The 17,078-nt window shown below is 44.7% G+C and overlaps 1 protein-coding gene across 5 annotated transcripts in view; it reads left to right on the forward strand.

Moving 5' to 3' along the window:
• Positions 1-17,078, forward strand: part of ZNF280D (zinc finger protein 280D) — a 3,097,091-nt gene that overhangs the window by 2,654,140 nt on the left and 425,873 nt on the right. For all 5 annotated transcript variants that reach the window (XM_044078966.1, XM_044078968.1, XM_044078970.1 and 2 more), the window contains one exon: positions 5,166-5,227. In XM_044078966.1, the coding sequence (XP_043934901.1) occupies positions 5,166-5,227 (62 nt within the window). The remainder of the gene's footprint in view (positions 1-5,165; positions 5,228-17,078) is intronic.

A 17,078-nucleotide genomic window follows, 5' to 3' on the forward strand; every position in this document is an offset into this window, starting at 1 on the left:
GGCTGCTGTCGCTGGGTCTGTACTTTAGGAGGCATGCTTGGCTTAAGGAGCAACCCTTGCCAGATCATGTTAAAGCTAAATTGCTGGATGCTCCCTTAAATCAGGACCTCCTGTTTGGCAACAAAGCAGAACAAGTTCTTAAAAAGATGGAGGAAGAAGCTAAATCTATGCAAACTGTTAAAGCTTTCCTACAAGTACAGCCTCCAAGATTTAGTAGGCATTGGCCCTCTAAGAATTGGTCCTTTCCTGCCTCTTCCAGGCTTTCTCAGTCCAAACCCAGAACCAGCAGAACACCCAGGCTTTTGTCCCAGGGTACGCACAGGAATAAGCACTGTGGGGCTCCCACTTCTAAATCAGGGAGTAGTAAGACTCCCCCCTCTGGTAAACTGTCTCAATTACTTAATTTTAAAACTTCCAAGCACTTCTCAACTGACTGCTCCTTTAGGGGGAAAGATTGGTCTGCAGGCCAAAAACTGGGAACTCATTACCCAGGACAAATGGGTTTAAATGTAGTTCCCCAAGGATACACATTCTACTTCCACACGTTACCAACCCCAAACGGTTGGCCAGATCTACCCCCAAATCAGTGGGCAGAGGCTCAAAAGCAGGTACTCTGTCTCTTAAGCATAGGGGCTATTCAGACTGTACCAGAAGAGGAAAAGGGGCAAGGTTTCTACTCAAGACTTTCCCTGGTACCCAGAAAAGACAACTCATGGCGTCCTATCCTGGACCTTTCTATCTTAGACACCTTTTTGGTGATTCTAAAATTCAAGATGCTAACTCTTCACCAGTTACTTCCTATGTTAGGCAAGGATGCCTGGTTGGCATCACTCGATTTAAAGGAAGCTTACCTGCACATCCCATTCAGGGAATCTTGCAGAAGATACTTAAGCTTCAAAGCAGGCTACATGCACTATCAGTTCTCTGCACTGCCCTTTGGCTTACGTACTGCGCCCAGGGTATTCACAAAGTGCCTAGCTCTAGTCATTGCATTTTGCAGGCAAAGAAATATTCAAATATACCCATACCTGGACGATTGTCTAATTCAGGCAGAAAGCCAGGACATACTTCTAAATCATCTGGTATTTGCACAGAAGGTATTAACTTGTCTGGGGTACACCATAAACGAAAATAAATCACATCTAGTACCCTATTAACAAATTATATTCCTGGGAGCAAGCTTGAACACAGCTTCCCAGATGGCTTTCCTCACGCCAGAGAAACTAATTCATTTGACAACTTACTTCAAACTAGTGGCCACAAAAACCCTGCTATCTGCAAAGCAAATACTGCAAGCCTTGGGGTTTGTGGCCTCGTGCATTCTACTAATTCCATATGCAAGACTGCATATGAGGAAACTACAATGGTATCTAAAAAGCCTATGGTGTCATCATTCTCAGTATATGGACTTAGAGCAGACAATTTCAAAGTGGATAAGCCACTGCATCCGTTTCTGTTACTTACACCATGGTAAACCTGTGCCCAAGGGCATTAGGTCTCATTCCACCAGAGCTGCAGCTACTTCAGCAGCCTTTCTCAGAGGAGTACCAACCAAAGACATTCTAGAGGCTGCTACTTGGAGTTCTGTTCACACCTTCGCAAAGCATTATCATTTGCCTCTCTACTCTAAGTCCAGGACAGGCTTTGCCACTGCAGTTCTGCAGGGCCTTATAGCCGCACCTAATGCTGTTTAGCTCCAGCCTCCCAACCAATACTTTGGGATTCTACCCAAATGTAATGACTGCAACAGTGAATCACGAAGAACATAGTACAGTTGTGTACACTTACCATAAATGTAGATGTTCGAGTGTATTCACTGTTGCAGTCCAGGTTACCCTCTTGCCATCCCACTGTCATTCTGGAGTTTATCTTTCCTTGTCTATCTTGTACAACCTATGTATTATATTTGCTTGTAGATGAAGGTAAAGTTTATATTGATGCATGTATATATATATATGCATATATATTTTTGCTACCTTTTTTGGAGGCACCTGACATCTGGGGCAAGAAAAACTAAAGAAAATGGCGTCGGCTGCATGTTTTATACCTCTGACGACCTGACGTCATGGAAGAGGAGACAGCAACTAACGCAGCACCCAAGACTTTGGAATTCAGGCTGACTGAGGGCAACCTGCCAGCAGATTATCCAAATGTAATGACTGCAACAGTGAATACACTCGAACATCTACATTTATGATAAGTGTACACAACTGTACTATACAGTGACAGCAGTTAGAATGCTGTTACAGACATCATTGTGAGGAAATTATTTGGCTAAGCAACTTGTCTCTCCTGAATTGGTTTTCATGAACCAGTCTATTCATCATGCTCTTTTTTTAGCTGGGAGATAGTCACCATGTTAAAGGGAATCCCCTTTCACACTGAAGGATCTACGTTGCCAGAAGGTCAGGCTTTACTTGAGGTTTTGTGCACTGACCAGTTCTGTTTTCCAGAGAGAGAAAGGTTTGTAGTTGCCAAGCACTTTCAAGTGGCTTTCTGTCTGCATCATTTGTCACCATCATTTGGTCAACTATCCCTTGTGAAATGCTGCAGTCAGTGGCCAATGCACAAGAAGTCATCGGTTATTGCTAAATTTGTGTCCAGGAGACCATCAAGATGCTCAGCCACATCACCCCCATACTGGTGGGAGACTAACAGTGACCTCCATTAAGTAGATGTTCCTCAAATATCTCGAGTGAAAATTTGCAGTCAACTATCTAGTCATCCAGACTGCTTTAAAGGTTGGAGAGTATGTTGGTGTAGTTATTCCATGTGGTGGTATTGGTATGATAGTAATGTAGGTTGCTTTACTCATGGTTCTGGAATTCATTGAAAGCAGAGATAACACCCTCAGGGCCTGTTTGACACTGAATAGAGGGACAGGGCTTTAAGTTGGAGTCTCTGATTTTACTGAGACCTGAGTTATTTTGGTAAGAAGGTGTTTAGGTCTCTTAAGTTGGTTTGGGTGCTTAGCAGGGGACATGCCAATTTGGGCATTATGTTCAGTGATGGGTTTAATAAGGGAGGAGTGATGTGTGACTATAAGAACTTTGGACCTTGAAGAAATACCACAAAGAATAAGTTCTGTAAGGTGAAAGAAGTGCTAGTGTATGCCTAAATTTTTCCCCCACTGAAGACGCATGCAGTGGCCATGTGTTCCTTTTTGCATACAGTTGCTATGTAGAATTGTCTTGACTGTAACTCCAGGAGTGGGATTTTTCTTGATATTGGTCTGCTTCAGGATTGAGCTGAATTTTCATTGATGTTCTATCTTCCTTCCTGATTGATTTATCAGCTGTGATTCGGCCTAGCCATAGTAGTATAGTAAGGGTTTCTGATGTTTTGGTACATCGGTTCATGTGTGTAGGAGGGACCTTCGTTGATGGATCATGGTTCCATACTGGTTTCTGTCTGTGCATCATTTGCCCTATCATCAAGCAGCACCTGTTGGGAGTTCTGTTTAGTTCAAGCAGACTTGTTAAGGCATGTTATTTTTTAGCCGTGTATTTGCGAAAGTGTTACTATTTTCCATTGGCGTTAGTTTATAACTAATACATTCTTTACAGTATCAGTCTGTCTACAAGGGTGGAGGGTGCTAATGCCTAGGGCAAACTGGCAGGTGTAGGCTAAATGCAGTTATCTGGTCAGTGCATAACATCTTGATGTGTGCCAGAGATTCGTGTACGTAAACTTTTGAAAATTGTAGAATGTGGTGGAAACAAGATTGGCAACATTAAAAATGACCCCTCTGTGCCCTCAGCATTTTTTACCTAAGTGTAGTAACTCTGTGGTCACACAGTGACAGAGGGGTCAACTCGCACCTATGTTGAAAGACCATTCTGCCCCTACACAGTATTACCAGCCAGTGTAGTGGGGCTTTATTAACAGTAAAACGCAATAAAAACAGAGCAAATACCTCCACACAACTGTCAAATTCAGTTTCATTTTGACACAAAAAAATGAATTGAAACTGTCATTTAATATAAATGACAGCATGGAAAAAGAACTTCACTTAAACTTTCCTTAGTTTATGGACATGCTGCCATTCCCAGCATTAAGAATGGGATTTCTTCTAACAAGTGACAGCAGCATTGCACCCTTGTTGCCTTCTCTTCGCAGCTTAAGTTCTTTCAGCAAAAAGCTGTGTTGCCACGTAGAAGTCTTGACTTAAGGAAGATGTGTGCTCATCCTGCTTATATCTGGTCTTATTTGTAGAAAAACCCTCACTGATGCCTTAGATATTTTTGTAACATAAGAACAGGATTACTTTTGTGCATTTTTATTGTCAGGATTGCTGCCTATTTTTTTTTTTTTTATTGTTTTGTCTTATTGCTGTATTTTATTTTATTCTAATAGGGATTGAAAAAGGGCTTCTGAGTCCAGCTCACCTACTTTTTAATAAAATAAACACATTTTCAGATTGTGTTTGGTAGGGAGTATAAGCTCAGACTCAAGTTCCATGCTCTTTGTAGAACAACTTATATGGTAAAAAAAAATGTGTTGGCTAAATAAGCAACTCCATGGTGCAAATAGGATTAAGTCTCGATATTGACCCCCAGTAACCAGGGATTGATTAGCAGCCCAGGAGCTGAAAGTACTAGCTAAGTTGTGTGGAGGTGAGGCGGTGACACTGGCCTGCCTGTCTTTTGTGAAGAGAAGATGCAGAACCTTCTATAGACTGGGAAATTACACCAGGAACACTAGGGGTAAACTGTACAGAAGGATGTCAAAGTATTTCTTGGTGTTGTGGCTGGGTGACACAAACGCACTGCCATCCCCTGCTTTCCCAGGAATGTGTAGAGTAAGGCTGTCATGGGAACTGAGAACCTTAAAAAAGAAAATACTAATGAATCCTTGAATGATTTGTTCCTTTCGCGTAAGCCAAGAACATAAGGCAAAGTGGAGACAGAGAAATACCAAAAAATTATATCTGCTTTATGTAAAGCAGACTGCAGAAAGGTTTCTGAGCTAATGAGTAATGCCCATTTGCAAAATAGTTAAAAGAAAAATACATGTTTGATTAAAGTGCTGGAGCTATGGGAAGTGCCAACATAATTAATTATCATATAATGATGTTACACAAGTATTAACATTTGTGATTTTTTTGTTACACAGTGTTTAATTTATTTTTGTAGAATAGTAATCTCCTGTTATTTATTTCATAGAAAAACGAGACTCCTGATGCACCTGATAGGAGTGAAATGGAAAACTCCCCAGTTACTGAAAGGTAATTAGAACCTTGTTTTATGGTGTTAGTGCACTTAAAGTAGACCAGTTTACTGTATTCTACTGCATCATGTGTTACCAGGCTGATTAGTATTCCTTTGATGAAGGCATCTTTCTACAGTGTGAAGAAATGGAACAAGTTAACCAAGTAGTGGTGTGTGTGTATCATTCTCACTTTAGCATCACTTCTGTAACTCCTAACATTGCGTTACTTTAACTGATGTAAATATTTTACTTGGTGGTTTCTGTTGACTACCTTCTTAAATCATTTTTTCTATTGTATATTTGCCATATTTAGTTTTTAGTGTGCTCTTGCGTTGTATAAATAATTTTTGTTTTTTTCCATTTGATGTGTTTGTATTCTGGGCCGAGACTGAAACTGGTCCAGTGGCGTCAGTGCTCTACACCAGTGAGCAAATTACAGAAAACTCTCACTTAACCTATGGGATTGGCAGATGCTGGATAAGGTTGCTTGAGAGTTACGATTAAAAATAGGCCTGACTGATACTGTAACATATAATATTTGTTTGGTTTGACTTGTTCTCAGGTTGGGGAAAGAGGGACTTTATTCCTTTCTTCCTTTTTAAACCTCTAAAAACATAAGGTATGTTTCTACTGGGGGAAAACAGAAAGTGCAGTACATGAAAATTGCACTGTATTTCTTCAGTGTTTTTTTGCCGGTTGCTTGAGAGTGCTGGTTAACTGATAGTTTACTGTATATAAGTAAAATAAATATGTTTGTGTTCCAGGATAGTGCACTGATCAGTACTGATCAATTTCAGGCTCAGCCTGGGTGAAATACAGAATATTTCACAAACAAAAGAGGCAGAAGTGTAAGCAGTAGTAGAGTAGTTCAGATTGGTTACCTAGCAAAACTATATGCGTATTATAGTAAACAAGTAGAGTGTAACGGGTTTATGTCAGAATGTCGAACTGTGAGAAGTCTGAACACCACAACATTGAACTGAATACTCCGAAACGTGATTAATCCGAACACTGAAAACATCGAAGATCGGAACTCCAAATGGTTATGTTTGTCCCTTCTGTGTACATATGCATAAAGTCTCAACTGTGGTGCAGTCTCCGAGTTGGTATATTTAAGTGGGGGGGGGGGGGTGGAGGGCACAGCCTCCCACATTAGTAATTGTGTAAAACTGTTTGTGTGTTGTTATTTGATAGTACGGGTGTAAAGCTGGCCGACCGTTGCTTTTCGGAGTTCTGTTTTTCGCAGTTTTGAGTGTTTGGACTAATTACGTTTCGGAGTTGTTATTTCGATGTTGTGGTGTTCCGACTTATCACAATTCGATTATGATACAGACCCGAGTATAACATACAGTAATTACATTATTGTCTAAAATGGGTCAACCTTCAGTAATTTTGTGAGTGGAGAAGTGGAAAGGAGAATCAGAATAGTACGTTAGATAATATTTCCTATGTTGAAGCAGATGCATTTGGTGTGGATGAAGAGTTGCATTCTGAATTTGGAGTAAGTGCTGTTTTCCTTTAGGACTATAGGGAGAGCTTGCCACCAAAGAGTAGGTGCTTGAGAGGAGAATGCACATGCAGTGCTGTGGAGTTTGCTTCTTGGGGTAATGAGTAGGTGTGGCTTATGAGTAGTGTGTCAGGCTATACAGGTTTTTTTTTTTTTTTTTTTTTTTTTTTTATCATCTGCAAGGAGTGTAAACATCTGCAGATGTAGTAGTTTATAGAGTTGAAACCCTAATAGTAGAGTTGTATCTTTGTTTTATGGGTAGCCATTTGATGTTTTCTAGAGTGATGCAGTGAGTTTCACTGAGGGGCAAGTTCGTAATAAATTGGGAATACTGATGTTGGAGATTGTCTGGTATGTAGTGGTGATTTTCTCTGAGGAGGAATCATAAGTGGTAGTCCATACTGTAGTTGAGAGAACAACTCCTTCTTTGATGGCTGCTCTGACTTGTAGCATGTGGAAAAAGGAGATTTGGCCCAGAAGAGGAAGGAGTATATTTTTGCTCTTGTGTTATCTATGAGGAAATGGAAGTTTAGAGATTGATCAAGCCATTCTAGGTATTTGAAGATGGAGCTTGTTTCTGTGATACAGTTGTACAAGTCAAAGATAGTCAGGTGCTTAGTCAGATGTTCATCGTGTTTCACTGTTGCAGTCATTACATTTGGGTCATCCCGCTGGCAGGCTACCCACAGTCGGCCCGAGTTCCAAAGTCCAGGTCTGGCATCGGTCGCTGTCGCCTCCTCCCTGACGTCAATGCACCAGGGGTATAAAAGATGCAGCCGATGCCATTTTCTTCAGTCTTTCTTGCCTCACGGTGCCCGAAGCAAAAACAGTTTGCAAGTGCCGGTCGGCCGACTCCTGAGATTTTCAAATTCGAATTTCAGATCCGAAGTCTTCATTAAAGCTAAATACCCCATTGGGGAAACTTTTTTCTTGCTCCAGACCGATGTCAGAAAAAGTTAATAATTGTATTTCTTGTGGGAAGCAAATACCTCATAAGGATTTTCATTCTTACTGCATTCCTTGTCTAGGCCCTGACCACGACATTGCTAGTTGTCAGTTTTGTGCTAGATTTAACCAACGCACTATTAAGCATCGGTACGATTTTGCATTTCATTACTTTGGCAGAAGATTCAATTTTATAATGCCATCAGAACAGCCGACTACTGAAGTTTATAAAAAGCGCAAAGAAAAAGAAAAGGACAGGCATCCGAGGACCAAAACCAATGAGGCTTCTGTTAGGCCTGTCGCCAGTTTGCCATTTCTCAGTGAGTCGCTTTCGCAGCCCCTAACACCTGCTACTTCAGAGCCACAGGCGTCTTCCGACTCCCATGTGGAGCTGACTAGGCTGCTGGAAACTCAAGGTATTGGACACTCGGAAACTATTCCCTCAGATGGGTCCGGAGCCGCTGAGCAGGCATCTGCTTCTGAGGGTGTTTTCAGGCCTACACAGTTATATGTAAAACCAACTTCAGCTTCAAAGGCAAAGACTAAAGCAGCTCTAAAGACAAAGAAACAAGTACAGCATTCTCCTGGACAGGCCTCCATGCCTAAAAAACAGATGCTTAAAATGGCTGAAGACCTAATTACTTTGATCAGGTGTTCCCATCCCCCTCCTGATAAGAGGCGTAGGCAAGAGATAGAATATGAATCTTCAGATCAGGTTTCCATTTCCTCTGATTCCTCTTCTGAACAGTAATATTCCCTTCCTCCCTATGAGGATTCTGATGCTGAAGAATCTATCTCTTCAGCCTCCCCTCCTGAGGATTTCTCTTTTGGGGAGACCCTGCATACTATGAGGGAGCATTTCCCCTGGGAGAGCCAAGATTACTCAGAATCCAAGAAAAGGCTCAGAGACTTCCTTTTATTACCTCAGCACAGGCTCCTTGCTATTCCTCCTGTTTTAGACATTGTAGATGATGTATTTTCAGAGTCCGGTCTGTCTCCTGACTCCAGCTCCTGTTAAGCCAGACAGATATTACAGGGTTCCCGATTCACATAAATTTCTTTACAAAAACTCTGCTGCTGACCCAGAAACTATTTCTCAGGGTCCCAAGGGGGTCAAGGCTTCCACTGCAAAAAACCCTATCCCCTCTGATAGGGATTCTATGGCCCTGGACAGATGGGGAAATAGATTTATACTTCTGCTACCTTGGCTGTAAGAGCTTTAAATTGTCAGTTTCATAGGTTCATAAGTAGGTACTAGGCTATTGGCCCTAGGGCCTATATAAGCCTAGCCAAAAAATGTACCCTGGCTTTCGCCACCCAAGAAAATTATTTTCCTGTGCCCCTGTCGAGCAGAGCCACAGAAGTGATCTCTGGGGTGAATTTCCCATTTCCCATATGCTTAAATATCAGCAATATCTTATGTCACTGCTTAAACAGAAAATGTTGACAAATTCAGAATGTGCACAAAACAAAGAAATGCAGGATTTATTGCATGCAGCTGAACAAGTGGGAAAGCATACTTTACAATGTGGTTTTGATTCTCTAGAGGCCTCCTGCAGGGCCGCAGTTACAGGTTCTGTCATTAGGAGGCATGCTTGGTTAAGAACAGAATCTGCCCGATCATGTTAAAGCAAAACTATTAGATGCTCCATTACAACATGATACCTTGTTTGGTGTTAAAGCAGAAGAAGTGTTAAAGAAAATGGAGGACAAAGCTAAATCTATGCAAACAGTGAAGGATTTCTTACAGGTGCAGCCTCCCAGATTTAGCAGGAACTGGCCTACAAAGAATTGGTCCTTTCCAGTGTCAGACAGGCCACAAAGAGGCAGATACAGACGCCCCAGAGGCAGATCACAGCCCCAAGGCTCATACAGGCCTAAACAATGGGGTGCTTCTACCTCCAAAAGTGGAGAGGAAAAATCACAGCCATACAGGAAACGGTCTCAATGACTTTCCCCTGCCAGCACCAAGCACTTATCTTCTGGCAGCTCCTTCGGGTGGAAAACTAGCACTTTATTCACAAAATTGGCATATGATCACCCAGGACAAATGGGTCTTAAATATCATATCTCAAGGCTACAGGTTCCACTTTCACACCCTGCCAAGGCCAAACGGTATGCCAGACCTGCCACGCAATCAATGGGCAGAGGCACAAAAATAAGTTTCATCCCTCATGGACATGAGGGCCATTCGGCAAGTACCACAGCAAGAACAGGGACGAGGATTTTACTCAAGGCTATTCTTGGTACCCAGAGAGGACAAAGCCTGGAGATCAATACTGGACCTGTCTACCTTAAACACATTCGTGGATATTCCAAAATTCAAAATATTAACTCTGCAACAGCTTCTGCTCATGCTGGGCAAGAAGGCTTGGCTTGTGACTTTAGACCTAAAAGAGGCATACCTGCATGTCCCAATCAGACAATCATGCAAAAGATACCTCAGATTTATAGCTGACTAAATGCACTACCAAATGTTAAGTTGTCAATCTCGCCTTCATTCTTGCTTGATGGGTTCGGAGCCGATCCTCGGCTCCGACTCGGCACTTGCTAAGCTCGAGAGTCACATTTACCAGCTCGAGGCAGCCCCATATCCCATGATGCAAGGCGGTAAGTACCCAGATCTCGCTTTGCGCGCTGATGAGGTCCTCCTTTTACCAGCTCCTGGTAAGTGAATTATTACTTTACTATTTTAGCCCCTTTTTTCAAAAAAAAACCTTAAATTGTTAGTTTTAACTTTTCTGACAGAAATTTTCCCTGTCTCCCCTAAACTTTTAGTCAGACTAAAACCCATCCCATTCCCCCCCCCCCGTTAGGGTGTGTGTGTGTGTCTGTTAGTGATACCTTTTGGTATATTTAATTTTATTCTTGGACTGGTGTGTGTGTGTGTGTGTTTTACACCATGTCTAAAGAAAGGGTCTCAGGCTTTAAGAAGTGTGACTCGTGCTGTCAGAAGATGTCTCTGACAGACGGTCACACTTCTTGCCTGTACTGTCTGGGGCCTCTTCACCTGCAGGACTCCTGTGCTATATGTCATTCTTTTAGCCAGAGAGTCCTGCAGGAAAGAAGAAATAAATTGATTTTGAGGGGCCTTCTTAAGCCGGAGGGCTCTCCGCTAAGTCGGCCCCATCTAAGACTTCTAAGTCTTCCAAGGCCCAGGCTTCTGTGTCCAAGCCTGTGGCCTCGGCCCGACTCATTCAGAGTCGAGATCGCCCGCTGGAGCCGATTCTGTCATTTAACCTTCGGCACCGATGGCTATCGGTGCCGACTTGGTTCGACCACTTCGGTGTCGGCTCCGATCGGTTCCGACCACCATGTGGCCCAGGCATCGGTGTCGGCTCCGATCGGCTCCGACACCCTTTCATTTATGGCCGTATCGGCTCCGGCTGGAGCCGATACATCAAAGCTACCTGTCGGTGCCGATAAGTTGTCGGCTCCGACAGTTTCAGTAGTTTCATCGGCTCCGATGGTTCCTTCGAGGAAGAGGTCTAGGTCCCCTTCCTTGGAGCCGATACTTCGGCCCGCCTCTCTTCTCGGAGCGGAGCCATCGGAGCCGATCTTCAAGGTCATCCAGGCTTTCTGACCATGATTTGGAGAGAGTGGTCATTAGACTGTTAAAGTCACAGGCACTGGCCCAAATGCTACATAGTCCGTCTCAGCAAACGACTATTAGTCCACACCCCATTGCAGTTCCTCCTTCGACTCTACCCCAGAGTTTGGAGTTGGAGTCTTTGGGAATAGTTTCTGCTACGGCTGAGGGACAGATACCCCCTTCTGCTCCTTCAGCCTCTACTCTTATCTCCTCTTCGAGACCTTCCTTAGAGGGATTCGGTGGCCGGGCTTCCCTGGTCTCCTCCGAGGGGGTGAGTGGCATCGACCCTTGTCCGACCCGCTCTTCCCTTGGAGCCTCGGCCTTGGTGAGTTCGGCTCCGACATCTGCCTTGGAGCCTTCCTTTTCGGTGGGTCCTGGAGTTCCTAGCTCTTCGGAGCGGGTTCTCTCGGACCTCCCTGGGAGGGGAGCCTTCGAGGTGATGAAGAGTGTGCTGGCCCCTGGACTCAGCCAGCAGTCTGTTCCCTTAGCTCCTCCCTCTATGGTGCCTGTTGACATCTCTGCCACTTCTCTTGCTCCAGGACCCAGAGATCCTCCGCCTCAGGTTTCCCTACTGGGAATATCCCCCTCTTCTGAGGATTCTCCTGACTTGTCGGGTGATCCTCCGCGGAAGAGGACTTGTAAGAGGAAACACGTAGACTCCCCCGAGTCTGTCACTTCAGATACTGACTTAGATGAGTCAGAGGGATCCCCAAGATCCCCCTCTGAGGATGTCTCCTTCTCAGACATCCTAGAACTCCTTAGACAGAGGGGAAACTGGCCCACCAACAATCCCTCTGAGGATGAGTCAGTATACCTGGAGGCGCTTGGATCTCGGCCTCCACCTGCTGGGTGTCTCCGCCGTTCGACCCCCTTATGCAGGTTATTGCTCGAAAGGCGTGGACTGCTCCTGACTCTGTAGAGCCTGTCCCTAGGAGGCCTTCTAAATTTATTACTGCCCCGTCGGACAAGCAATTCCTTACAAAAGGTGTCCCCACTGATGCCATGGTGGTGGCGGCTGCCACCAAGAAGGAACTTGCAGATCCTTCCGCACTGTCCATCCTCCTAATAAGGACTCTAGGACCATGGATAGATATGGTAAGCGGATGTTTTCTTCAGCGACCTTTGCTATGCGTTCGCTGAACTATCTTTGTCACTTCACCAGACTCCAAAGGGATATCCTTAAGGAGCTAGGTGAAGTTGTGCAGGATCCTACAGCTGCGGGGCTCAGGAAAAATTGCTTTGCAGCTAGGAACCCTTAACTCCATTGCAAACTCCTCCATGTGGCTTATATCATATGCTGCTGATGGAGCAGTAGGGCAGAGGTACAGGTGTCGCTCTTAGACGCCAAGCCTGGATGCGACTATGTAATTTTGCAGATCCCTTTAAGGCGTCCTTCACAAACTCTCCCTTTGATGGGTCAGCTCTGTTTGGCCCTCAAGTGAAGGAAACGTTGACCAGGTGTGAGCAGGACGGCAAAACTCTTTCTGCCGTAGGAGTCCGTTTTTCCATCCCTTCTAGACCTTATCCCAAAGGACAGAAGGGTGGCAAAATGTGGTTCCGCAAATCCCAAGGAGTCACGCCGCATTCACGTGGTCACTTTACCCCTAGAGGCAGAGGGGGTAACAACAACAGGCCGCTCTAGAGGCAGAGGGAGTCCACAAAACCAGGGAAACAGAGAGTCTCTCTCTGACAAGCCCTTTCAGCATCCCTGAGATGTTGCCCGGCTGTCCCTCCTTGGAGGCAGTCGGGGGAAGACTATCACTGTACCCAGAAGCCTGGCGTTCTCTCACTCAAGACAGATGGGTACAGTCGATCATATCCGAGGGTTACAAAATTCCTTTCGAGGAAAGTCCTTTCTGTCCCTCAAATTCCCTTCCAGACGTACCACCCGGTCTAAGGGAAATTGCAGAGTTGGAAGTCTCAAAACTACTGCAAAAAAGAGCCATTCAGCCAGTTACAACAGACCATTCAGAGCCCGGAATCTACTCAAGGTTCTTTTTGGTCCCCAAAAAGACGGGAGACTGGAGACCAATATTGGATCTCAGCAGACTCAACAAGTCTGTGAGGAAGACAAGATTCCGAATGGTCACTCTTCAGTCGATTCTGCCCTTCTTGCAGAAGGACAACTGGATGTGCTCAATAGATCTTCAGGATGCATTATCACAAATAAATTCACAGACGCTCCAGGAGATTTCTCCGCTTTCGGCTGGGGTCCAGTCATTTCCAGTTCAGAGCCCTGCCCTTTGGTCTCACCACAGCCCCAGAGTGTTCACCAAATGCATGGCAGTGGTCACGGCTCACCTGAGACGCCAAGGATTCCAGGTGTTTCCGTATCTCGACGACTGGCTCCTGTCAGCCACCACCAGGCATCAGCTTGTTCAAGCCAGGGATTACACAATAAATCTTTGTTCTCATTTGGGCATCTCGATCAACTTCAAAAGTCATCCTTATTGCCCTGCCAGTCTATTACTTTCATAGGCTTAAACTTAAACACTGTTCGGATGTCAGCTACCCTTACAGACCAAAGAGTTTCAGACATTCAAAGTCATGTCAGGATCATTCTAGCCAACAAGAAGGTACAGGCCAGAATGGTTCTAAAAGTATTAGGTCTCATGGCTGCGGCCATTACTCTTCTTCCCCTGGCTCGCTTCTACATGCGCCTTCTTCAGTGGATGTTGTTCACTCAGTGGTCTTACCAACAACTTCCAATGCGTCACCAAATTCTGGTGACACAGATTTGCAAAAATCATCTTGCTTGGTGGATCACTTCTCCCCAGATTCACCAAGGCAGACATTTTGTACCCCCATCCCCGGTAGCCACTGTCACCACGGATGCCTCCCTGATCGGGTGGGGGGGGCATTATCAGGGCAGGATGGTTCACGGGATGTGGCAACCGTTCGAGTACCACCAGCACATAAATGTCCTAGAGATGAGAGCAGTGCTTTTAACGTTGCAAGCCCTCAACGACTCTCTTCCTGTAGGGACGATTGCAGTCCACACAGACAACATGTCTGTAGTTTGGTATATTAACAAACAGGGCGGAACCAAGTCCTACCCCTTGTGTCGAGAAGCGCTCAGACTGTGGCAGTGGGCGATGATCTCTCATCGGTTTTTGGTAGCAACGCACATCCCTGGGAAAACCAACATTTTAGCGGACAGATTGAGCAGAGCTATTCTCATGCCTCACGAGTGGTCTCTCAAGCAATCTATAGTGGAGGAGATTTTTCTGGAATGGGGTCGCCCATGTTGCGATCTTTTTGCTACACCCAAAACAGCAAATGCCCAGACTTCTTCTCTCTCTTCCCTCTGTCAGGCCATCCCCCCAGAGACGCTCTGACCCAGGATTGGCCCCAGGGACTTCTTTATGCCTTTCCTCCTTTTCCTCTAATCCCTCAGGTTATCCAGAAAGCTACCATTTTGAGAGCCAAAATGATTCTCATTGCTCCTTATTGGCCTCGACAAATTTGGTTTCCGTTCCTCCATCGTCACCTTTTGCTGCAGCCATGGCATCTGGACCCAGTGCCAGATCTTCTGGTTCACCAATCCGGTCAGCTGCACCGGTCTATCCCTTCTCTCAACCTCTCAGCATGGTTGCTCCACTTCCTTCCTTAGCCAGGCTTCCTTTGATCTCTAACCCTGTTAGAGACATCATAGTAGCTTCTTTAAAATCCTCTACCAGGAGGATTTATACAAGCAAATGGAAACGTTTCTCTTATTGGGCTAAAGCCAAGAATATCGATCCCTTCACTGCCCCAGTTCAGGCAGTTTTGGACTTCTTAGCGGAGATTTTTCATGCAGGCTCCTCTTCTTCCACAGTTAGAGTTCAACTGGCTGCTATCTCGAACTTTCATGTCGGGATCGCAGATCACAATATCATGTCCCATAGGCTTTGTAAAGCCTTCTTGAAAGGAATTTTCCTGCTAAAGCCTCCAATCAGGAATCCTCCTCCTCAATGGGATCTAAATTTAGTGCTGACATCCTTGATTCTTCCCCTTCGAGCCAGCTGTTTCTTGCTCCCTAAAATTTCTTTCTTGGAAAACATTATTCCTAGTAGCTATTACATCGGCCAGGAGGGTGTCTGAACTTCAAGCTCTTCGGTTCGACCCCTATTTGGTCTTTCACAAGGACAGAGTATCATTGAGAACTAATCCGACCTTTTTGCCTAAGGTCGCCTCAAAGGCTAATTTGAATCAATCCATTGAACTCCCTGTATTTTTTCCAAACTATTCAAACAGATCGGAACAAAATTACATTATCTTGATGTCCACCGCCAACTCAGATATTATTTGGACAGAACTAAACAATTTAGGAAATCCGATCAACTCTTTGTTTCCTATGCAGATAACAGGAAAGGCCTTCCTGTTTCTAAAGTGACTTTATCTAGATGGCTGTCTTCTGTCATCTCTGAAATTTATCTGCTCAGGGGAAAACAGCTGTGCTCAAAACCTAAAGCACATTCAACTAGGAGCTTAGCTACTTCTACAGCCTTTCAAGCTAGACTTCCTTTAGACACTATTTGTGCAGCGGCCACTTGGGCCACTCCTCATACTTTTATTTCCCATTACAAATTGGACTTGGCCTCCAGGGACAGAGCCAGTTTTGGCTCTACAGTCCTCAAGAGTCTGTTCCGTTGAGCCACCCAGGATAGAGGTGCTAGGGACGCGTCCCATCAAGCAAGAATGAAGGCGAGATTGACAACTTAACATTAAGAAGTTATGTACCTACCATAACGTTCCATGTTAGTTGTCTTCTCGCCTTCTTCTGCGACCCTCCCTCCTTCCCCCAGGCCTGGACAGACCTTTCTACAAGAGATTGTTATGCTGAAGACCATTCAGAACTGGTCCTTCTGTCATCCTGTAGGCTTTCTTTCTTCCTTTGGGAAGTATTTATGCTTGGTGCTATTGCCCTTTGTCATCAAACGAGATCTGGGTACTTACCGCCTTGCATCATGGGATATGGGGCTGCCTCGAGCTGGTAAAAGTGACTCTCGAGCTTAGCAGTGCAGTCGGAGCCGAGGATCGGCTCCGAACCCATCAAGCAAGAAAGAAGGCGAGAGAAGACAACTAACATGGAACGTTATGGTAGGTACATAACTTCTTATTCTCTGCAATGCCCTTTGGCTTATCTTCTGCGCCCAGGGTCTTCACAAAATGCCTGGCACCAGTAATTGCATTTTGCAGACAAAGAGGAATACAAATATATCCTTACTTGGATGACTGCCTTATTCAAGTAGAGAACAATGTCATTCTACTACAGCATCTGGCGTTTGTAAAAAGATTACTAACAGGTCTAGGGTACACAGTAAACGAAAAGAAATCAAAACTCTTACCCTCTCAAGAGGTAATATTCCTGGGTGCAAGCTTAAATACAACTGCCCAGATGGCTTATCTCACATCAGACAAACACAAACAACTGACTATTTATTTCAGAATGTTGGCAACAAAGACCCAGTTATCTGCAAGAAAAATTCTGCAGGCTTTGGGATTCATGGCATCCTGCATACTGCTAATTCCATAAGCAAGACTGCATATGAGGAAACTTCAATGGTATCTAAAAAGTGTTTGGACTCAACATTGCCACAGCCTGGAAACAATAATTACCCTCATTCCCTGCCTGCAACAGGAGTTTCGATGGTGGGCAAAAGCCTGTCACCTGAACAGGGGACAGCCATTCACCTTACCCACAGCCAGGCAGACATTGACAACAGATGCATCAGATTATGCCTGGGGGGCCCATATGGCAGGAAGATGTATTCAGGGCACATGGTCCGCAAGTCAAATGCATCTACATATCAATCAAAAAAAGATGTTAGCTGTTCAGAA

This window comes from Protopterus annectens, chromosome 7.part1, assembly GCF_019279795.1.
Source record: "Protopterus annectens isolate FY-2018-M chromosome 7.part1, PAN1.0, whole genome shotgun sequence".
NCBI lineage: Eukaryota > Metazoa > Chordata > Ceratodontiformes > Protopteridae > Protopterus > Protopterus annectens.